The 22,969-nt window shown below is 58.5% G+C and overlaps 1 protein-coding gene across 14 annotated transcripts in view; it reads right to left on the reverse strand.

Moving 5' to 3' along the window:
- CACNA1G (calcium voltage-gated channel subunit alpha1 G) overlaps positions 1–22,969 on the reverse strand; it is a 63,604-nt gene that overhangs the window by 21,073 nt on the left and 19,562 nt on the right. For 9 of the 14 annotated variants that reach the window (XM_082372531.1, XM_082372533.1, XM_082372532.1 and 6 more), the window contains 13 exons: positions 12,448–12,599; positions 11,473–11,658; positions 11,261–11,375; positions 11,025–11,180; positions 8,122–8,190; positions 6,576–6,660; positions 6,300–6,493; positions 5,088–5,519; positions 4,096–4,196; positions 3,747–3,870; positions 1,850–1,918; positions 1,530–1,714; positions 587–713 (listed from right to left, as the gene is read on the reverse strand). In XM_082372531.1, coding sequence (XP_082228657.1) covers positions 587–713; positions 1,530–1,714; positions 1,850–1,918; positions 3,747–3,870; positions 4,096–4,196; positions 5,088–5,519; positions 6,300–6,493; positions 6,576–6,660; positions 8,122–8,190; positions 11,025–11,180; positions 11,261–11,375; positions 11,473–11,658; positions 12,448–12,599 — 1,995 coding nt within the window. The remainder of the gene's footprint in view (positions 1–586; positions 714–1,529; positions 1,715–1,849; positions 1,919–3,746; positions 3,871–4,095; positions 4,197–5,087; positions 5,520–6,299; positions 6,494–6,575; positions 6,661–8,121; positions 8,191–11,024; positions 11,181–11,260; positions 11,376–11,472; positions 11,659–12,447; positions 12,600–22,969) is intronic. The other 5 variants (XM_082372535.1, XM_082372534.1, XM_082372540.1 and 2 more) reach the window with 1 other exon arrangement.

A 22,969-nucleotide genomic window follows, 5' to 3' on the forward strand; every position in this document is an offset into this window, starting at 1 on the left:
GCTCCGGAAGAGCAGGACGGAGGGGCTCCCCCGGCTCCCGGAGGCGCCTGCTGAATCCTGCAGGCAGCTCCCTTTCTTTTTCCTCCAAAGCCAAGTTCCCTCCCTGGGACAGAGGCCAAGTTTCCCCAGCAGCCCCCACTTCCTGCCTCGTCTGGGGTCTGCACCCGCCTGCCTGCCAGCTCGCTGCTAACCTGGCCCAGCTGCCTGGGCCCTGGATCCCCAGGCCTGGCCTGCAGCCCACCCGCTCCAGCAGGGAAGGAAGGGAGGGGATCCCTGAGCAGACTGTGGGCCAAGGCCAGCGTCTGCGCTTGGAGTGGCGCGTGAGAGGGCAGAGCGGCAGCCTGCGTGGGCACTGGCCAGAGCCCGAGGCGCTCTCCCCTTGGTGGCCTCTTCCAGGCTCCCAGTTTTCTCCAAAATGCCCAGGAGGCAAAGGGGCCTGAGGCCTCGGGCTTCGCGGGAAGCATCCCTATTTATTCTTTTCTGGGATAAAGGTGGCGGCAGCACCTGGAGCCGCAGCATTCCCGGGGCCAAGAGGAAGGCCACTCCTCAGGTTTCTGCTGACAGCTGGCCCCGGACCCCCACAAACCTGCACCCCCAGGATGCCAAAAATGATGAAGAAGGCACAACAGATGACCACAATGTTGCCAATGGGCTTCAGCGAGGACATCAGCGTCTCCACCACCAGCTTCAGCCCCTGTGCCCGACTGATTACCCTGGGGAGGGAGGGAGGGGGGTAAGAGGGGTTCCCGGCTCAGACACTCCCTCGCCCCTTGCCCTGCTTGCCACTCCCTCCCATCTTGGCTCACTGGTCCCCATCCTGGGCTCTAGTGGAGGGAAGAGGTTGACACTCTGGGCTCACAGTGCAGACACCCCCACCCACCCCCAGACCTCCACCTCCACTGCCAGGATGTCAAAGTATTACCTGATGGGGCTGGGGTGCTGATTCAACCCAGGGATGCAGTGTGTTGTGGGGATGGGGAGATAAAACTTGTGCGGAGCACGTAGAGGGCAGGCAGGGACGGAAGGGGTGGGGAGGTGGATCATCACAGCCAGGAAAGCCCTCGCTGGTCAGTCAGTATCCACCCCATCCACGCCCCCACCCACGGAAATTCCCGACTCTGGGTGGGGGTCGGGGTGACTGCCTTATTGGTGAGATCCCCTGCTACAAGTGTTACCTGGTGGGTAGTCCCTGGGATGGGGGGGGGAAAGAGGGGGAAAGCGGGAAACAAAGTCTGTCACTTCACGGGGAGGGCCAAGTGTCACCCCTGAGGGTACCACCCAAGGGAGAGCTGCAGCTGAAGGATGTGAGGGTCCTGCCTGTGGCCACTTGTACTGTGCCCTGCAGGAGTATGTCACGTGGGGGGGGGGGGTCACTGAGGGGGGTGCCCGTGGAGGGAGACTGCTGGGGCCGCAGTGAAACCCAGTGAGAAGCGATGTCTGGAGTGGGGGACAGGGCTCCCTGCGGGGTCACAGGCAGGAGGCAGGGGCAGGTGGGGTGCTGGCCGTTGGGGTGCGCCTGCCCAGGGCACCTGAGCGGGCGCAGGGTTCGCAGCAGCCGCAGCACCCTCAGCATGCCCAGGATCTTGGTGCCGCTGTCGGAGACCATGGACACCAGGATGTCGATGATGGAGATGAGCACCAGCAGCCCATCCAGCACGTTCCAGCTGCTGCGCAGGTAGGCCTGCTCCCCGAAGCACCAGCCCAGCGCCACCACCTGAGGACGCCCGCACGTCACCGGCACTGCCACCTCCCTGCAGTCAGTCCCCAGCCCTGCCCTCCATTTGTGACCCAGGCTCTCCACCCCCACCGAGCGCCAGATGGCTCCAAACGAACGCCGACCCCGCATCACCTTCACTGTCATCTCAGCCAGAAAGACTGCGGTGAAGATGTAATTGGAGAGGGTCAGGAAGATGCGTTCCTGTAAGAGAGAGCAGGCAGGTGTTGCCACTGGGATCCCCTCCTCGGGCCACGTCTGCTCTGCACACGGAAGCCAGGAACTGCCTCCAATGTCTGACTCAGAACAAAACAAAACCCCCCACTCTCCCCAGCAAAGCAGACAATCTCCTTCCTGCTCTCCCACCCACCCCCCACTCAGACACACACACACACACACACACACAGAGCCAGCGTCAAGCCCCCTGACTCACTTGCAGCTCTGGCCACAGTCCCACTCTTGCCGCTGAACAGAACTGCCCCCACTACCTCGCGGAGTGGCCTTGAGGGGAAAGTGCTTCCCACCGCAGTGCTGTCATCTGAGCCCCATATCTCAGGCCCTATTCACCAATTCCTTTCTTAAAACTGGAGCAGGGTTTAGCTTGATCTCTTGACGCCCCATCCTACTCTCCTCTGCTCCACGTACTTGCTTTCCTGCTGTGTGCCCCAGAAATGGAGCCGCAGGGCAAGCTGGGGGCCTCAGCACAGGCTGTGCATCCCCAGGCACCATATTTATGCCAGGCATAGGGTGAAGCAGGGCAGGAAAGAAGGTGACCCAATCCCCTGATATCTGTGGGCTGATTCCATCGTTGGGTGGCCAAGAGAGGGGTGTAGAGAGCTGGAGAGGCAGCAGGCAAAGTGTGAGCGTCAGAGGGAGTGAGAAGCAGCGAGAGGGGAGAGGGAGAAGCACACACGTGACAGAGCTAGAGATGGAGGGGCTGAGTGGGAAGGTGGGGGAGAGACGTGGCCACAGTGAGCTCTGAGGCAGGGCCCTGGGCAGGAGGCAGACGAGGGGGCCAGTGTGACCAGCCACCCTTGCTCCAGGGGTGGGGGTCCCCGGAGCTGTACTGTGCTCTCTCACCTATTCCCAGGCTGGCCCTCCACTCCCCAGGCTCCCTTCACCATCACCACCACCAGCCCCCCACGCTGGCCTGGCTGGAGCCCACCCTAATGGAAAACAAGCCCCAGCAATGTCGAAAAGTGAACAATGGTATGCGAGGCAGCAAGGAGGGGCGGAGACCACCTCCAAGCTAGTGGTGAAAGATGCCAGGAGGGGCAGCAGAGCCCCCCACCCTTCTAGGACCTGGATCACTGTGGGGCGACAGGCTGTGATGCCAGGCTGGGAAGAGACAGCTCCCAGGACCGGCTGGGCCATCCTGAAGAGGTCAGGCCCGGGGGAGTATGTCCAGATACGCCGGCCCGTGGCCTCCCCTCTCCTTCCGAGGAGGACTGGCGGGTTCACAGCCAAGCAGCAGTGGCCAGTGCTCCTCCAGACGCCCCTGAAGCCCTACTTGTTTGTGACCCGGCAGTACCCTGAGGAGCAAAGGGCAGCTTCCCTCCCCGACGCGGCACCGCCAATGGGGCAGACAGGGCAGGACGCCTCCCCCTCAGTCACCAGGTCCTGGAGACCCTCTGCCACTCAGCCCGGCCAGGGCCAGTCTCACTGCTGGCCTCACCATGACACTCACTGACTCACATACAGGCCTCACAAGCCCCTGGCGCATGAGAACAGGCCATCTGCAAACAGCTGGGTGCGACGAAGCTCACTTTTCCCCAGGCGAGGAGCAAGGCCCACTCCCCCAACTGGCTGCTGTGTCACAGAAGGGAAACGGAGGCCGGCGAGGGACACAGGAGGCATCCTGGGGCATCCGTTGCACGGGTCGGAGTCAGAGAGATTCCTGGCTCCCTGCCTCCGTGTCTCTCTGGGCCTCCCTGCCCGCCTGGCTCGCTGCATGCGTGCTAACCCGCTAATCCGGGAGGGGTGGGCACAAAGCAGGCGCTCAGCAGCCGCTGTGTCAGCCCCAGTGACTCACAGCACTGTGGGGGTCGATCTTGGGGCGCTCCATGGCGATGGTGATGCAGTTGAGGAAGATGATGACGAGGACCACGTGGTCGAACATCTTGTGGGTGATGATTCGGTGACACAGGAGGCGGAACCTGCTCCGGGACAGAGGCAAAGCCCGAGTGGGGGGGGAGGGGGAGGGGGGGGACAGCAGTAAGGGGCACCGCCCCTACCCATCCTGGGCCCTCCCATCCCCAGGCCCCGCTCTCTCATCCTCCCCCACGTCAGGGGACACTTCTAGCATCCCTGGGATGGAGTCGCAGGAGAATTTCCCATGAGAAGGAGAGGTTGGGGTGCAGGTCAGGGACACTCTTGCTGACCTTGACTGAGGAGGGAAGATGTAGGCAGACCAGGAGTCTCGCTCCAGGCAGCAGGCAGGGAGCCGGGCTCGGACCCACGCTCTCATCCTTTCCCCTTTGCTCTGTAGAAGGATGGCCTGGGATGTGAGCAGGGTCAGGCCTCCAAGTTCCTGATCCCTGGTTCCTCAGCAGCCCCGTGGCCCTCACTCCTAGTCTACCCTCTCCACTCTGGCCCAGCCCTATGCCTGGCTTCTCTTCCTGTATTCTTAAAACCACCTCCGCATCTCCCCAAAACCCCCCTCAGTCCCTGAGCATGCCTCACTTCCTTCATCTCCCCAACCCTTCGCTTCCCCCAGGCTCTCCTCTCCTCCCATCTCTGCCTCCAGCCCAGCCCCCTGCCTGTGTTCCCTCCTTCCCTCCCCGCTGGGCTTGGAAGCCACATCGGTTATCAGACACTGTCCCCATCACAGCTGCCTGTTCGAAGACACACCTGGCATGAGGAGACACTGGACCTTTCTCCCATGCTAACCCTGGGGTCCCAGGTCCCTGAGCCCCATCCCCAGGGTTAAAGGTGGTGGTGAGGGGGTTGGGAAAAGGGTGAATGGGTAAAAGTGGGTGTGAAATCAAGGCTTGTGATGAGGTAGAGATGAGAGAGGGGGACAGAGGAGGGTATCAGTTTGGAGAGATGAGTGATGGGTCTTTCTGAGTCACAGGGGGAGGGCCATGAAAGATTCATACACATCTGCCCGAAGCCATTCTTATCCACCAAGGATGCAGAGCCGCAGACCCAGGCATGACAAGCATCTGGGGCTTGGTGGGATGGGCAGAGGGAGAAAGGGGCTGTTTGGAGCTTGGCTTCAGGGATGATATCCCTTGAGATCCTTTGGGCGTGATGGTAACTCCCTGAATGCCACACAACTGGGAGGGGGTTGTCCAGTCCTGCACCAGGTCAGGCACAGCTCCCCTCACTCAAGGTCAGGGGTGAGAGGTCACTGTGCCCACAGGGGCCTCACCAAGTTGCCCTCGTCATCGCCATCGTCCCCATCCAGTGGGGGATCGTCGGGCCGCGGGGCCCGGGTCAGGCGTCCTGGAGCTGACTTGCCGTTGCAGTCCTGGTGCTCAGAGGCTGCGCTGCGGCCGCTGGCTGTACGGTGCAGCCCGGGCACCTGCAGTGTGTCCGGCAGGTCAAAGGAGCTCTTAGCTTCCCGCTCCAGGGAGCCCCTGTGGCGGCGGTCACTGCCCGCTGGGCTGGTGCGCTCCTCTTCCGAGCTCTCCTCCTCATCCTGGCTCTCCTGGCCCTCGCCCGACAACAGGGACCTCCGCTCCCCACTCGGGCTCCTCCGCTTCAGGCTGGGGGCGCGGCCCAGGCTGTTCCGGCTGGAGCGCCTGCTAGCCCAGCTGCTCGCTGCACTCCAGGGACTGTGTGGGGAGCTGCGGGCGCTCGGCTGGGGGGCGAACAGAGGAGAGAGTGGTCTCAGCCAGGACCTCATGGCCCCACGCCCCTTCACGTGCATCCTGGCTCCTGTGAGCCTCTCTGGCCTCACATCAGGTGTAGAGGTACGAGCAGGAGCCCTGGACCTGGATGCCTGGACCCACACCATCTGTGCGACCTTGGGCAAGTCACTAACCCTCGCTGTGCCTCATCTGTAAAAGCGACATGACCCTAGCACCTATTCCTCACTGAGGTGAGTGGCAGTGTAAAATCACAGTGAGAGCATGGGCCCTGACACCAACCTCCTGGATTAAAATGCTGGCTCTGTCGCCTGCTCACTGTGGAGCTTCCCACAGATCACTTTGGCAATCTGAGACTCAGGTCCCCGTCTGAAAAATGGGGATAATATTGGTACCTACCAGATGGTTGCTGTGAGGATCACATGCATTGAGAACACTTATAAGCAATGTCTAGGGCAGTGTCTGGCACAGAATCAGTAACTGGATGGGGTTTGCTATTATTAAGATGAGGTATTCCCTCCCATTTTACAGAGGGAAATGAGTCTCATCCAAGGACACTCGGGGAACAGAAGAAATAGAATTAGAACGCTGCTCTTTTGCCCCCAAGGCCGAGGCTCCTGCGCCTGCCTGCATTACCAGCCCTGCTGACGCCCCCTGGGCCTTGTCCCACCCCGTGGCTCAGGGGCTGTCTCCTTGGGCCTGCCCGTTCCACCTCCCTTCCCTCCTGATGTCTGTACATCTCCCACCGTCGGGCCCCCACATGCACCCCCTACCGGTGACTTCGTCTCGTAGGGTGCCCCCGGTTCAGCCGACCCACTGCTGCTGGCGCGGCGGGACGCAGGGCCCAGAGCCTCGGCCAGGCCAGTGCTGGAGCTCTTGGGCAGCGACATGGGTGTGGCGGCCGTGTGGATGATGAGAGGGGGCAACAGGCTGCTCCGCAGCTCCGGGTGGTCTCCCAGAGACACCACTGCGGGGGAGAGAGGGGGAGACCCTGAGTCCACTCGAGGCTGGCCTAGAGCCAGGGGCTGCCCCCGCAGAGAGGTACTCACGGGCCAAGCGCTTCTTCCTGTCCCCGTCGCCATCCAGGCTGGGCGAGAAGAAATCGGGCTCTGACTCGGACTTGGTGGCATCTCCCTAGGGTGGGAGAGCAGCGGGCCATTAGGAACCTGGCCGGGCAGGGGTTGCTAGGGTGGATCGAAGTCTCCCTGTCTTCACACGCGCACACCACATATAGGCCACAAGGAACCAGCAACCACGGCACGAGACATGCACTGGCTCAGGCCAGACCACCCAGGCTTGGGGCCCAGGGCTCTCAAGGGCCTGTGATACCTCAGAGAAGGCCACGGCTATTCCCAGAACCCACAGCACAACCACCAAGGCTGGGACTGGCTTCAAGAATGGCTGAGGGGAGAGGGGATAGCCTGGCAGGCAGGTGGCACAGGCCAGAGGGAGCTGGGGACCTGAGTGAAGTAGTCACTAGAGCCTCATTTCCAAAGGCCCCTTGTGCCCTCTGCTTTCCCTCCATGGCTGCCCTCCCCTGAGCCTCAGACCCAAGGCCCCAGAGAAAAATTGAAGGACCCCAGACAGAGCAGCTCAGCCCAAGGATGCCACTTCAGTCCCTCTACTTCTTCCCTCCATCTTCCCCAAGCCCCCGCCTTCTCCCCTGGCCCCATTTTTACCTCTCTCCCTGTCTCTGGGACAGCTTTTTCTTCCTCCTTAGCAGGTCAGTAGGTTCCCCAGTAATTACACACTTCTCCTTAAGAAGTTATTAAGAAATACTTGATTGCTGCTTTTGATAAGGACATAAATATTGCGTAATTGGCATCTCAGGGGATCATTTTCATTAACTCAGTTTACATCCCTAACGAGGCCTTTAATTATCAAGTGGGATCTCCAGGGGGCTGCTTGGGATGTGCAGCACCATGGGGTCCCATGGCAACCCTGGCTTTGCCCGAATTCTGGTGCCAGTGCAGGAAACAGCAGGGCACAGGCTCAGTGTGGGGGCCAGGGGAGGAGCATGGCCCTGAGTACCTGCTGGACCTCCTGGGTGGTCAAGGGGCCAAAGACACAGAAGTAGATTTTAAATTCTGGTACATTCTGGCAAGAGGCACACCCACCCCCACATCCTCCAAAGCCTTGCCCTGAGCTGAGACAGCTTGTGGGGTCTCCAACAGGGGCTCAAGGCAAGGAGGAGAGGAGAGAGATGCGGGAGCACGGTCTGCGGCCACAGATCCCGACTTCACTGAGGCCCGACGACCCAGACTCCTCGGGGACCGCAGTGGAGGTACACACACGCGGTGTACCACACACGTGCACACAGAGGATTCTAAGTCCCTTCCTTCTCCGGCCCATCCACTGGTCTGGTGGGACGGATTGGCGCCCTTTGCGGGTGAACAGGGCAGAGGCAAGGAGGCCCTCCCCTCAAATGTCCTCAAGGGGGAAGGGACTTAAAATCAAAGCAAACCTCACGACACCAAGGACCACCATGGCCACCACAGGTTGCACAGCAGCTGAGCGTGAACACAAGCACAGACACGGAGGCAGAATGGGGGCATGGGGCACGGGGGGCATGCCGACTCAGGATCGCATACCTACCCCCTGGGAGTCGACAGGCAGCTGAATACAGCTTAACTGTCCACTCGCATCTTCCCGTTTGCTGATTTCCTACAGGGAGAGGGGGAGGCAGGGGACGGGCGCTGGTTACAGGCGCCGGGCTTTCAAACAGCAGCAATGTCGAAAGAGGAGGAAGAAAAGGAGGGGTGCAAACCCAACAGTGGGGGAAATGAGACATGGGGTGGGGGAGGAGAAGAAAGGGAACAGTATGGCCTTCCAGAATTCAACCACAGGCCCTGGAGCCAGAATGAATCTGAAGGGTGAGGGCAGAGGCCACAGAGACGGGAACAAGGGCAGGAAAGGAGACCGAGCCCCCCATTAATCCTAATAATACCGGCTACCATTCACTGGGGGCGTGGCAGGCATCACACAGCTGCTTCATTAACACTAGCTTACCTCCTCTCCAGGTGGGAAGGAGGTGCAGCTAGCACCACCTTAGAGGAAGCACCTGAGGTTTGGAGAAGTTAAGAAAACTGCCCCAAGTCACACAGAGACTAAGATGCATCTGGGCCTCGTACCTGAATCTGCAGCTCACCTCTCACTGGCTCTGAAGCAGCCGGCCGGGAGGGTGGGAAGGAGGGCTGGATGGAAGTCAGAGGTGGGGGAGGAGACAAAAGGCCGGGACCAAGAACAGGCCTCTTCACTCCTAACTCCAAATCAGAATGCTCCTACCAGGACGGGATGTGACAAGTAACACCGGGATGATGGCTGCGATGTTGTCTGATATCAGTGAATGGCCTCACACAGGGCCTGCTGCCTGTTCATTTAATTAAGTGTGCAGATGATAAATATACAGGGACTCAGGGCGCCGCCCCCTGCAAGTCAGAGTATAAACAGCCCAGCTGGCCTGGTCCGCTAGGAGACCCCCTCCTACCTCTTGGCAGGGTGGCAAGGCCAGCAGGGGGCCACCCTTGAGGCCTCCTGCTGGTGACGCCCAGCAAAATGGGGGCGGCCACTGCTTCCACTGAGGTAGGTTGCCTCGTTTGTAAAAAAGCAGGTCATCACAACAGCAAAAGCCAGCCTCTTCTGCCAGATAGTGGGGCTCCCTCAGAGCCACATGTGTGCCCCCTGAAACTCCGTACAGCTGAGGGCAGGTGCCTCTGGAGGCGTCCAGGCCACTGGCACTGAGTGACCAACCTACCCCCCGACCCAGGGGTTGGCAGGACAGCGAGCAGCTGGTCCAGCTCCTCACACGGGCCCTTCAGGGCCACGCCGCTGCCCACCCCCTTGAAGAGGGGATGATCCTGAAATCCTTTCTCCGTCCCACCCCAGACCCAAAGCATCATGCCCCGAGTGAGACTCTCTCCCAGGCACTTGTCGAGGAGGGTATGGCCCCAGGCCCTGGCCAATCCCTCACGCTGGGGCAGCCACAAGCCCCCAGCAGGGCCAGAGTGACCAGGCCAGGCCCAAAGGCCAGGCTGCTCTCCATTCCCACACGCAGCCTTTGCCGCTGCCTAGCAACCAGGCCGGCTCAGCGGCTCTCGGTCTAACAAGGTGTCGCTGGAAGGACCAGTGACGGGGGGTTGCTGCCTGTGCTGGGCATTTCCAAGACTGCCGAGCTGGCTGAACGGCCACTCGAGGGCGGGAGATAGGCTTGGGGTGTTTTCCATTTCCACAGAGTTCCATAGGAATTTTTCTGCGAGAACGTTAGCTGTCAGGAGCTGTGGTTTGGAAGGGGCTGAAGGACCCCTGTCCCCACTCAGCTCCTCTTCCCACAGGCCAAGAGCAGTGGCCAAGTGGTGGGTCTCCATACAGACCTTGATTCTTGTGGGAGCACGTTGGCACCCTTAACCCTTCAGGCCCCAGGGAAACCCCAAATAAATGTCCCATCCCAGGGAGAGTACCAATGTCCCTCCCTCCCATCAAGAGGCCCAGCCATCACCCAAGGCAGGGCCTGCCTTCCCGACCTGCTGCCCTCCCTGCCACCCAGCGGGGAGGAAATGCGATAATGGGTAACTACGGAATTACAACGGGAGGAGGCCAGTGTGGGAGAGATACACCCGCACCCACCAGCCCAGCCCAGCCCACGGGGGAACAGCCTTCCCTCGCAAGGCTGGGAAAGAGTCAGAAAATAGATTTTTGTTTTTCCACCGTGTGCTGGGTATTTATAGACCAGGCCGCAGCGGGAGTTTCCATCCGGGTCACCCGGAGAGAACTGGACCGAGAGCTTCTCCTCACCCAACCTGGAGCATTTCTAGGTTGAGTCGACCTGCCCTGTGCTAGGCGCTGCGATGCTGGGGTGGGCCTGGGGCTTGGGTGGGAAGAGGGGCTGAGCTAAGGGAGCGGAGCGGGGTGCAGCCCTTCAGGCAGAGGCTGTGTCCTGGCAGGGCAAGGGCGGGGTCAATGTAAATCAATATTAATTGATGACGCTGCCTGTGACGAAGGTGATGGAGACTGGGCTGGAAATAGGATGCTCATCCCTGCCATGCCGGCAGCTAATTGGGCTCATTTCTCACCCTGGGCAGCTCAGCCCTGCCCGGGCGCTGGTGGCATCTTCACCGGCTCAGCCAAAGCTCAGATGACTTGCTTGCTTCCCCCACCCCTCGGCTCAGATGGGTTCCCTCCAGATGTCCCCGAGTGCACCTGTGCTCAGGGATCCAGCTGCACCGTGTGTCAACACTCATCCCGTCCAGCTCTCTAGGGAAGCACCTAGCCGGCTTTGTGGGGGAAGCCCACTCGGCAGCTAACCTTGGATCCAGAGACGCTCTGCCGCAACAACCACCGGGTCTCTCGAGCGCCGAGGGGCTGCCTGAAACCCAGAACTCCCACTCCTAGTTTCCCAGCCTAGTCTGAAGGGCACATCCTGCAGAACCTCCCAGGACACCACAGCTCCAGCGGGCCCGCCGATTCCTCCTGGAAGTGGACTGCTGAGGGCAGGGGGTTACCTCCGCCTGGAAGCCCTCCACCAGAATGGCAACGAGCAGGTTGAAGAGCACGTAGTTGCCAAAGGTCATGAGGGCAATGAAGTAAAGGGCAGCCCAGGATGACGTGGAGGCCATTCCGTTGTAGAGCACCTTGTTCCAGTCCTCCTGGGTCAGGATCTGCCGGCCGAGGATGGGAGTCAGGGCCTTCACCGGGGGCACCCCACCACCCTGCCCACCCTGCCCTGTTACCCTGGCACCTGAAAGACAGTGACGATGGCCCAGAGCAGGGAGTCAAAATTCTTCCGGTCCGGCAGCGTGTCCCCATCCCTCTCAGATGCAAATTTGCAGCCAAAAAGGTGCATACCCAGGATGCTAAAGACACAGGAGCCACAGGATGGGGATCAGGGCCCCGGCAAACCCTGCCCCGCAGGCCCTCATCCCGCTGGCACGGGTGCCACACCTGCCTCACCTGAAGATGAAGATGAAGAGCATGAGCAGCATGCAGAAGGTGGCCACGTTGTCCATGGTCTTCATGAGCACCACGAGCTGCCGCTGCAGCGCCGGCAGGAAGCGCACCAGCTTCAGCACCCGCATCAGGCGGAAGGTCCGCAGCACCGACAGGCCGCCCCCCTGCTGGCCCACGATCTCCCACACGCTGCGAGGGGCGGGTGGCCAGAGCCTGAGCCTGAGCCTGAGCCCGCTGCATACTCACCCTCCGCCTGCCCCGTCCTTTAGGAGGGCCCAGCAGCACCTGAGGGTCTGGACTGACCAGCACTGAGAAAGTGGGCAGCAAGAGGCCCTTGGGCCTCCAGGCAGGAGCTCCAAGATCTGGGTGACAGCTCCAGCCCTCCCCACCCTCCCCTCTAGGCCAGTCCTCTCCCTCAATCGGCCAATGCAGCAGCCTCAAGTTATGGAATGTTTGCTTTGTTCTCTTCTAATGAAATCTAAAGCCAATTCCAAAAAAGCAATAAAGCAGTTCTTCTGGCCCAGGGCCTGGGGGGTGTGGGGGGCAGTGGAGCACTTTCCCAAGGTCTTGGAAACCCTAAAGCAAGTTGCCAGCGTCTGCGACAGTCTCCAAGCACTTTGTAAGCAGGGACAGCTGGCTGGGCCTTACACCTCCTCCAACTCCCCTCCAAAGCCAAGCCCACCCCAGGTCTGCATGGGGTAGAAGACAAGGAGTGGAAACGAGAGCAAAGACTTCAGAGGGGCCCAGCCCAAGCGGATAGGAGGCCACGTTCCGCGTGAGCAAGCTAAGGCCTAGGGAGAGGGTGGAGCGCAGCGTTGGGGGCATGGAGAATCCTCAGCTGGGGGAGTGTAGAGCCTGTGGGTCAGTGGGGCCTGATTCCAGATCCCTCCACCCCAGAGGGACAGGCTGTGTGGTCCCTCGCCCCAAGCTACTCCGAGGGCATTGCTCAGGCAAGAGGCAGCAGAGGGGCAGTCATACCTGATGACAACAATGACACCGTCAAAGATGTTGTAGGGGTTCTTGATGTAGCCAAAGGGACCATACACGAGCAGCTTCAGTAGCATCTCCAGGGCAAAGAGGCTGGTGAAGACGATGTTGCTGATTTCCAGGGCGTTGGTGAGCTCCTCAGGCTGGAGGACAGGGTGGGCATGAAGCAGCCAAGGCTTGTCCCTGAGCCCCTCATCCCAGTCCTCCCAAACACCTGGCCACGTGGAGAGGGGGAGCAGGAACAGCAAGCCAGTGGGTGGGAGTGGGGGTGTTGGGAGAGGGGAGTAGTGGTGCTGAATGCTCAGGCTAATGGGGAGGACCCGCCCCCAAAGGGTCCATGAGAAAATGCACTCAGGGGTGGCCACTGCACAAAGCCCCCAGCCCCTGGCCATTTCCAGCCCTGAGTCTCAGACCCTGGGGCCACAGGTTCACAGGAGGCCTATGCTGTGGGTTCTGCCCACTCCTACTGGGTGCTCCGAGACCCATTCTGTCCTGTGCTACCATGTCAGCTCAGCAGGCCCAGGCCAGCAGTGCACTGATGCTGGCCGATACCAGAGGGTGATTGCCAAGACCTCACACACGTACCCAGTCACAGAGCCACATGCAAATCACACGTGCTCTACGATGACTCTGTGGACTTGGCAGCATTCTCTTGGACAACTGTTGACGACGTTGCTTTCTTCCAGACACGCACACACTGCATACAGGTACACACAAACACACACAAATGCATACATGCACACACACATATACACAAACACACCAACAAGTATACACACGCAATACCTGCGCGCATGCACACAGAAGCATGTACACACAAACACACTGATGAGCAGAGGGGAGACCCCAGGAAGGGTTGTCACAGATGAGGTGGCACGTGGAGCTGCTACCTGAGTCTAGGACACCTAGGTTAATCCTCTGCCTATCCTGTCAACTCACTGTGTGACTGACCTTCAGCAAGACCCTTAACCTCTCTGGTAATCACTTTTATGCTCCTACCCGGGGTCTGGGATTGGGACTGAGGATACAACCTAGAGAGGTCATCAGAACTCATGACAAACTTTGCTTCATCTGCTATTCCAGTGCAGAATATTAAGTACCTCCTCCCTCTTAATATTAAGTACCTACTGTATAATCCACCAGGTACTGTAAAATCCACCAGGTATGCAAAAATATGCCAGCTGTGCTCCCTGCCTCCTAGGAGCTCAGAGTCTAGCTGGAAACAAGTTGTACACACACAAAACAGCTGAATAACCACAAGAGACCTTAGATGCTTTGGTGCCAAAATAAATTATCCAGACAGTAAATCCAGGAGTTCAGGGGAGAGAAGGTGAGGGAGGAACACACTGGGAAAGCCTTAGTCGGGAGGCAGCACTTGAAATTAACTCTGAGGGTGAGTGGGGTCTCTCCAGGCAGAGGGAAGGGGAAGGCATCACAGGGTCGAGCCAGGGAATGAGCCATGTCTGGGGAGAAAGGGAGGGGCCTGGCCAGGCTGCAGGCTGCAGCTGCAGAGTGAGATATGATTGGCTCAGTGGAGACCACTGCCCACCTGATGAGGTGTCTTGACCACCCAAAAGCCCAAGATCCGTAGTAGCTACTCAAGAAGTTTGAATTAAATAACCAAGTGAAGCCCTTAGTCCATCAGACACCTCCCCCTGTTTACCCAGCTGCCTCATCTGGCCGGCTGCCCAGGTAGGTCACCCAAGCATGGAGCCAGGCCCTGGGCACCGCCAGATGTATCCTAATGGCCCCAATATGTGCGGCCAGCCTGGGTGGGAGGGGGTAGAGCTGGAAGGCAGTGTCTTCTGATTGACTGGCAGGTGAGGGGCATTTGGGGGCTCAACAGCTCCTTAGAAGGAGAGAAGCTCTCAGCCCACGGATGGATTCTCTCCAAAGACAGGTCTGGGGAGCAGGGCCAGGGTCAGCAGGCGGGGCCGAGAGCCAGCTGTCCAGAGAGCAAGTGGCTGTCGTGGGGGCCAGTGTGGCATGGAGCCCGTTGCTCCAGCAGATCTTGAGTGAGATTTTGCTCTCAGACTGTGAGTGGGGGCATGCCACCTGACCTAGCAAATGGGGTCACAGGGAGACAGGACCTTTGGTCCCTCCAGCGGGAGCACAGTGCAGGTGGTGGGGAAGGGACCATCGTCAGGACAATTAAATCCCAGAGCTCAGGGACTTCCCTGGGGGTCCAGTGGTAAAGAATCCGCCTTCCAATGAGGGGGACGCAGGTTCGATCCCTGGTCGGGGAACTAAGATCCCACATGCCGCGGGGCAACTAAGCCCGCCCGCCACAACTACTGAGCTCATGCGCCTCAACAAGAGCCTGCGTGCCGCAAACTACACAGCCCACGCACTCTGGAGCCCGCGTGCCACAACTAGAGAGAGAAAACCCACACGTCACAGCTAGAGAGAAGCCCGTGCGCCACAAAGAAGACCCCGCGTGCTGCAACTAAGACCCGACGCAGCCAAAAAGGAAAAAAAAAAAAAAAAACCCAGGGCTCAGACCCTCCTCCTGACTAAGTGGATCTCCCACTTTCTGCTCCCAAGTCCAGTCTGTTTCAGAAAGCCATGGTCAGTGAACCTGCCTCCCTGTCACTCTGCAGTCTGCCCAGTTGTCCATCCTTGGATTGGATAAAGATGGTAAGCACAGGCCACACTGGTGCGATGCTCTGTGGGTTCCCAGGCTCAACGTGTGGCTCACCTTGTACCATCCACACAACAGCCCCCCCACCCTCGTTTTGCAGATGAGCAAAAGTGGTCAAAAGATGATGAATGACCAGCACAAAGTCATAGGGCAGGGAGAGCCAGGGAGCGGGACCCAATCCCCCCTTACTCTGAGTCCAGTAATACTAGGCTGTCAGGATCCAAGAGTGCAGTGAGGGGCCTGTGAACCCAGACACGGGGATGGACTGAATATGTAATGTGTCTTCTTACATATATAAAATTATATTTCACATGAACGTAGATGTATGAATAAAGAATGAGTTTGAAAGCATAACTGAGGTGCATGTATAACGGGTGAATTTTACGGCATATAAATTATACATCAAAAAAAAGCTGCCGGAAACAAAAATTAATAAAATAGTGAAAGCACTATAGCTTTTGCTATCATGTATTTACTTAATTAGTGAATGCTTAAAGTACAACTACTACCAGGCGTGTGGAGGAGGGGTGTTCTCACCGTTTCCTGGTGTTGTCTACAGGACTTACGACAGTCTGTACCTGAGGGCTCATAGATACACACAGACACACACACTCACCCGCCAGCGCACCAACCAAGAGCCTCATCAGAAGGATGGTGCGGGCTCCCCCCAGGCCTGTGTCACTGCCCTCGTAAAGGGGTGGCGGCAAAGCCTGGAGCTGCAGCGCGCCCAGCCAGCCTCCAGGAGGCAGTGGGACCCAAGAAGCAGGTAGAAAGGAGGGCCTGGCACTCTCCCCCCTTCCCCCACCCCCGCCTTCCCTCTCTGTCCTCACTGCACACACTTAGGGGCAATGCCTGTTCCCTTCCAAGGCTCCGGTATCCCCCATGATCCATGGGAAAAAAGTCCTCCCCCAGACAGCCAGGCCTGTCCAAGTTACTAAATTGGAAGCTGGGAATGTTCTGCAAACGCAGGACGAGGACACAGAGACTCAATCTTAGCAACACCGTTGCCCCAGGGACCAGAGCCGTGATCACAGCCACTGCAGCTGCAAAGGGACGGGGTGGGAGCCAACTTCTGCTAGTGCCCTCCACGGGCCCTGCACTGCTACTACCTTCCTCCCAGGAGTTCATTTCCTCCCTGCTCACACCAAACAAGGGAGGGATGTGGGCTTCCTTGACGGCAGGGAAACTGAAGCTCTGAGGTGTGGTGACTTGATGGAGGTCACACTGCTCACTTGGAAAGGTGCTGAGCAAGGTGCATCTGCACATCCCTCCACACCTCTCCATGCTGCTGCCCCCGCCACACACCCAGACAGCCCACACAGACTCACACAAGCCCATCAGGCTGCCAGGTAGTCCCTTCTCTGGTCTAGACTGCATCCTCCCTCCTGTTCACGAAGGTCAAGGCCCAGTGGGGGCTGCTGCGAGTGGAGGCCAGGCAGCCTGAGCTTCTCCCACCCAGAGGCCCCAGGCTCTTCTCTGTGCTGACGCTAACTGTAAATCTCTCATCTCCCATCTCCCAACGCTTTCCCTCCCCTTAGCCCGTCAGCTTGGAGTAACTGGGTCCCAGGTAAGCTGCTCAATACTTCCCAGCCCCAGGACCCCCCTGAAACCCAGAGCACCTCCATCCATTAACCCTTAAAGTGCTCATGGTGTGCACAACACTGCTAAGAGGTGGGGTCGAACCTGAACGCAGGAGGCCGGCCAGCTCGGAGACTTTGCACCTGGGTGACCTCAGACAAGTACTTTAACCTTGCTGGTTCCCAGTGGCCTCTTCTGTTAAACAGGGTAACACCTCCTTGTGACGAGGCTGCCCTGCCAGATATAGGAGTTAAAGCCTGTGAAAACACCCAGGCCAGAGTCCTGCTCAGGTGGCAGCAGTCCTCACATGTGGCAGGACAGAGTGCCTGCAAGGCCGAAGCTAAGCACCATGTGTGGGCAGACACCAGAAGGGCCCCAGGAGCTCAAACCAGCTGAGGTCAGTGGGCCAGTGGGGAGGAGGCAGTGGGAGGAGAACTCCCGTGGAAGGCATCCCCGGCCAGAGCGGCGTGAGCAAAGGAGCAGAGGAAGGCATGTGCAGGGCATACTCCAGGACCAAGGATCAAGTGTCTGCCCTGGTCGGAGGGTGGGAGGGACCACTGGGGAGCAAGGCTGCCAGGTAGGCGGGGCCCAGCCAGAATGGCCTTGACTCTGCTCCACGACTTGACTCAGGCTGGACTTGCCTCTGCCCATGATGCTGCCATTGAGGCTTCTGGGGGCAGCGAGGAGATGTGCGAAGCAGTATATTAAGAAGATGAATCTGCTGCAGTAGTGGTAGTGTGCAGATGGCTTGGGGAGACAAAGAGATGGAGACCAATCAGGGGATACTGCAGCGGTCCAGGCGCGAGGCCTGAGAGCCGGCTCTGGCAGAAAGGGATGTGCCTTTTGCAGGGAAGATGCAAGGCGGGGACAAGCCAGACCAGACCTGAGGGGAGGCCCATACGAGTCACCCCAACCCTGCCAAGCTCCACCTTCACCCCCCATCTCCTCAGCTGCCACCTCTTCCACAGACCCTGAAATCTCTGCTCCCCAATTCTGACTCCTCAGCTCACCTCACCTCTGCCTTTGACAGTCCTGCCTGCTGATCCCACACCCAAAAGAGGTGGTCCAGGTGGGCCACAGTGATGGGGTGAGGGTCACTGGGTCAGTGGGACCTCCCCCCTCCTCCTCCTCCTCCAAGGAGGTGTGGGAAATCAGGGGACGCCTGGGCAGCAGGAGGTTTCTAGGAGACCTCACAGGCCTCATCATACAGATCGTGGCCTTGTTCTTCGCCGTCCCACTGGAAGCACTCTAGCTTGGAACGCTGCCTCTCAGCACGTTCTTCTAGCCCCTCATGCCCGCTGGGCCCATTGTCAGGTGTCACTGTGCTCCAGTGCCTCGTAACCAGCGGTACTTTAGCCCCTCCCCATGGTCTCCTGCCAGCTCCCCAGAGCTACCCCAAGGGAACACACAAGCCAAGTAAGTGCAAGGCACCCACAGTGCTCGCTCGGCTTGCAGACAGTCAACCCAAAGCTTCTGTGACTTAAAATTTTGGATCTGTGGCCCTTGCCCCTCACTTGCCTGCACAGTCTCTAGGCCCAGTTGTGGTGGACCATCTAAAGGCTGCCCTCAGGCCACAGACCTCAGAGGGCTCCTGTCTTGCCAGCTCTGGCCCAGGTAAGTCGCCACCCCCTCTGCCTCTCTGCTGCAGCTGTCGAATTGCTGAGCTTCGCTAGTCACGAACCTGTGCTGACTGGACAGGGGAATACCCTGCTGGGGGACCAAGGGCTGCTCTGTGCCGGTATTCATCTTCCTCTATTGTTGGATCTCCATCTTTCACCTCCAAGAGCTGCCTCAGACTCTTTCCCTCTCCACGGCCCCCATCCCCCCTCCCAACCTGGCCTCCTGCTTCATGGGGCTCCACTTCCCTCCCCCAGACAGCTCTGTGTCCTGCAATCTACTCATCTCTCTTCCCTCCTGGGAGGGAGCCAGCTCCTCCTCCACCCGCACCTCCACCCCACACCCGCCCGCCATGCTCCCCTGGACTCCATTTCATTCCATCAGTTGTCCCTGTTTCCCTCACTTCTCCAATATCCCTTCCCCTACCTAAAAGCAGAAACCTTCGCATGGATCCAGGCCTATTCACGCCTGAACCCCAGGCCCCACCACTCCAGCTCTCTCCAAGAACCCTCTTCCCAGCCCTCCTCTTCTGGATGCCTGGGCAGTACCTGAGCCTGCTGCAGGCCCCTCCTGCCTGATGACTACCTCCCTCTACTTCCCTGACCCTGTGCCGGCCACCTCCTGCCCTCTTAGGGCTCTTCTCCCTCTCCCGCTGCCTTTCTCCCCTCAGGCCAACATTCCTGAGTTCAGCAGAACCCACTTCCTCCCTGGGCTGCCTCCCTCCTCCATCTCCCACCTCTCCAGATGTCACTGGGGTGTGGACGATGCAAAACAATCTCCTTCCGAGCCTTGGCTCCTCACCCAGAGAGCCAACCTGCCTGATAGCCTTCCCAGGATGGCCCACGGCCAGCTCAAGGGCGGCAAGTCCAAAACAAACCCTCTCACCTCCTCTCCCAAACCTGCTCCTTTCCTGACTTCCCAGCTCCATCCCTCTCCAGGATTCAGTTTTGAATAACCTAGGAGTTATCTAGGATTTATGCCTGCCCTTCATCCCTCTAGTAGCAGGTGCCCGGGCCCACAGACCTTGGCAATGGAATGGCTGTGCCCCCACCCACTCATTCTATTCCCCCTCTGCCATACTGGGGGCCCTCATTGCCTCTGATCTGAACGATAGAAATAGCCTCCGGGTCCCTCCCCCAAACCAGCCCACACCTAACTGGAAGCTCCAGCTTCAACAGCACTGCTGGACTCACTTCACTGACGCTCAGACAGCTCGGGGTGGGGCGGGGGAGGCAACACGACCGTCCTTCAGAGCCTCCTGTGCCTCCCTGGGCATTCCCAGGCCAGGCTGCCAGAATCCCCCCCGGTCCCTCCGCCGGAACCCTCTGCTCCTGGCCTCAGCTACCAATCCCACTTACCTTTCAAGGCCACCCTCAAAAGCCACCTCCTTCAGGAAGCCCTCCGAAATCCCCCATCTGGGTGTAAGCATCTGTCCTCTGTCCCCAGAAGTCTCCCTTATGGCATTTGGCGTAATCATCCATGAAGCAGAGTGACTTTTCTGCTGAAACCTAAGTTTCTTGGGTGCTCCTGGCACTGCCCCCACCCCCATTCTATTATTCTATTCTAACGTGCTGTGCACAGGAGGTGCTCCCCATGTTTGCTGAATTGGGGGAGTCTTAGAGCCAGATGACACCTGGAGGAATGTGAGCACCCCTTTTGCTGGCCATCTCCAAAACAGCACCCTTCTCCCTCCCACATCTGGAGAAACTTTGAAAGTCTGGGGCCAGGGCAACTGTAAAAGATCATCCCCCCAAGTCTTGCTTGGCCCCCAGCCCCAGCTCCTCTGCCTGGAGGCCAAGGACTCCTGGGAGGCCCAAGGAATAGGACAGGTGTCTGTAAACCCCTGTCCTCGAAGGCCACACTGGGCTATCCATGCCTGTGTCTATCTTCGGGGAAAAGGGTCCCAGCTTTCAGCAGAATCCAAAAGGAGCCAGTGAATCCCCTCAAAGTTAAGACCTACCACATCTGGACTCTCCCCCACCCTACCCCACCCCCAGCTTCCCTTGCCTTGAACAGCTGACTTCACTCACTTATAAATAGAAACCCTCCCTGGACATGTATCTAGAGTGACAGGATGGGGAAACAAGCAGAATCATCACCTGCCCTGTCCTCTCCTGGCCTGACAGGCTGTGTATTTTGGACCCTCCCTCTCTCTTCTCTGCAGGCCAGGAGACCAATTGGCTGTGTGCCCTACCCACCTCCCCACATGCTGTTGTCCCTCTTCTAGAATATGAGGTTGGCCCCTGCCCTCAGCAGCCCCAGACCAGGAAGGGGGTGATTAGGAAGCTCCTGTGTCCTTAAGACCCCATTCTCCTGGAGGGGCCTTGCCCCCGCGCATACTCAGCCAGAGACAGGTTCCAGGAGACAACCCCTCTTCCGTGCTCCAACAGCACGCTGGATGTCCCACAGGCACCTTGTACGCAATGCCCTCCAGCCCAACTCTGCACAAGCCGCAGTGCTCCCCCCTGAAGCAGAAATCTGGGTGTCATCCTCGCCGCCTCCTCCCCACAGATATCCAACTGGTACTGAGTTCTACAGATTCAGCCACCTGCCAGCTCTCCCCAGCACCCTTCTCTCTGTCTCCAGGGACAGAGATGTATGAACTGGCCAGACCACTGCAGTAGCCCTCTGGTGGGCCTCCCTGCCTCCTGTCTCCCTCTCCCTTCTACTCCCCACGTGGCTTCCGGAGGCCTTTTCATAAAACACAAACACATATCATCGACCTGCTTAAAACCTTTTTTGGGAACCTGTCACCTTCAGGATAAAATAAATCCAAACTCCTTCCTATGCTTCTCAGGTTCTAGCTCTGAGTTTTTTCCAAACTCATCTCTTGTTACTTGCCCATCCCAGGCCCCATGCAGTGCCCTATTCATTCTGAACTCCTTATAAATCTCTTCGTTTTTGTGTCTGGTGCCTCTGGCCCTCCCCCATGCTGTGCCCTACCCTCTACCCTTCACTAGCTACTTCCCACTCTCCATTCAAACTCTGCTCTTAGGCCATGTCCTACTGAAGCCCTCCTGGAATCCCTTCCCCAGTCTGGGTCATGGGCTACTCCTCTGCGCATCCTTTCCAAGCACGTATTACATCAAGTTAGTGTGACTGTTTACTTGTCGCTGAGGTCTTTGAGAGGAAGGACAGAGTGCCCTGGCCCAGTGTTGTACTGGAGCGTCTGGCTGTGCACTTCTCTTCCCAACTCCACATGCAGTGACATCACATTGGTAGCTTGAAATCAGCCATAGTGGAAGCATTTACACCATGGAAATTGGCAAATACTGTAAACACCACAAATCAGGACATTTTTTTCTTTTGAAAGGGCTGGTTATTAAACATTTATCAGCATGCCACTGCTTAGGCCCAACTCTGATGCACAGAAAATGTGTGTGGAATGTATGTATGAATGGATGGATGGACAGATGGATAGTTCACAAGTTCCCTGTTCCAGGCACTGCCCCCTAGTGGATGGGGCACACACAACCCCCCCCCCCATCAGATCACATTTCCGATCTGAAGTTATATTCTTGCTCCCTCCTCAGAGTCCTGTGCCTTTGTCCTCCTCACCAGCCTCTCTGCACAAACTAGCCCTGCCACTTCTCCGCCAGCTGGTGGGTTAAGGGGTGGGGAAAGCAGGAGAGTGTGGACAGCATGGGGCCCACCTCGGGTAGGGTGGGGTATGACAAAACGGATGCCACCTTGGTCAAGAGGTTGGCAGAGAGCAGCAGGAGGATCACTGCTCTAGACAGGAAAACCGAATGATGGGTAAGATAGGTGACGGTGGGAGAGGACAGGTCTAGAAAGGGCACCAGCAACGGGCTGGGCTCCTCCCCCAGGGAAGCACCAGCAACACCCTCTCCAGTGTCCAACTGTCTGATCAACACCAAGATCGATGGATACAACTGCCTCACTAAGAGTGAGTGGGAAACCATGAGCCTCTGGCCCTCGCCTCTGAGCATCTGCAGACGCTCTTCCTTGCTGTGTCTCTCAGCTCTCTTGCTCAACTGGCTCCTCCTCTCCTTCATCTGAGGCTCCATTGGAGCCTCTGTCTCCTGGTCCTTGCCCCATCTATCCTTGTTTGCATCAGGATCTTGGTCTGTCTTTGGCTCCCTCTCCGTATCTGTCTCTGTCACCCCTACATCTCTGTGCCTCCACCTGTCTCTGTCTCCTCCCCCTGAGTCTCCATCTCCCTCTCTGTATCTCTGACCTTCTTGTCTCTGTGTCTCTGCCTTCTTATCTTTTTATCTCTCTGCCCCTGGGTCTCCATCTTGCTCTCTGTGCCCCCATCTCCCTATCTCTGTCTCTCTCTCCCTTTCTCTTTCGGTCTCCCTCTGTGTCTCCATATCCCCCTCTGTGTCTCTGTCTTTCAGCCTCCATGTCTCCTTGCACCCTTCCCTGCCCCCCTCAGCCTGCTCAGGCTCAGGGACCCAGATGGCGGGACATTCATGCCGCAGTGCCTGCAAGCACAGGGCCACGGCTGCTTCTGGGATTTTCTACCCCTCGCAGCCCCTGCCTGCCGGTGCCGCAGTCAGTCCTCTGCCTGGCCTGCTGGTGACTCTCACTCACCCCTATGGGGCCCTCGGCAACCAGGTATTGGGACAAACTCCTCCCTGGAGCAGACATTGTGCCACCACTGAGTGGGGACTCCCTGCTGCTGAGGACTTGGGAGGCTGTGTCCCCCCCTTT

The sequence above is a fragment of the Balaenoptera borealis genome (genome assembly GCF_965194805.1).
Source record: "Balaenoptera borealis genome assembly, chromosome: 20".
In the NCBI taxonomy this organism is placed as follows: domain Eukaryota; kingdom Metazoa; phylum Chordata; class Mammalia; order Artiodactyla; family Balaenopteridae; genus Balaenoptera; species Balaenoptera borealis.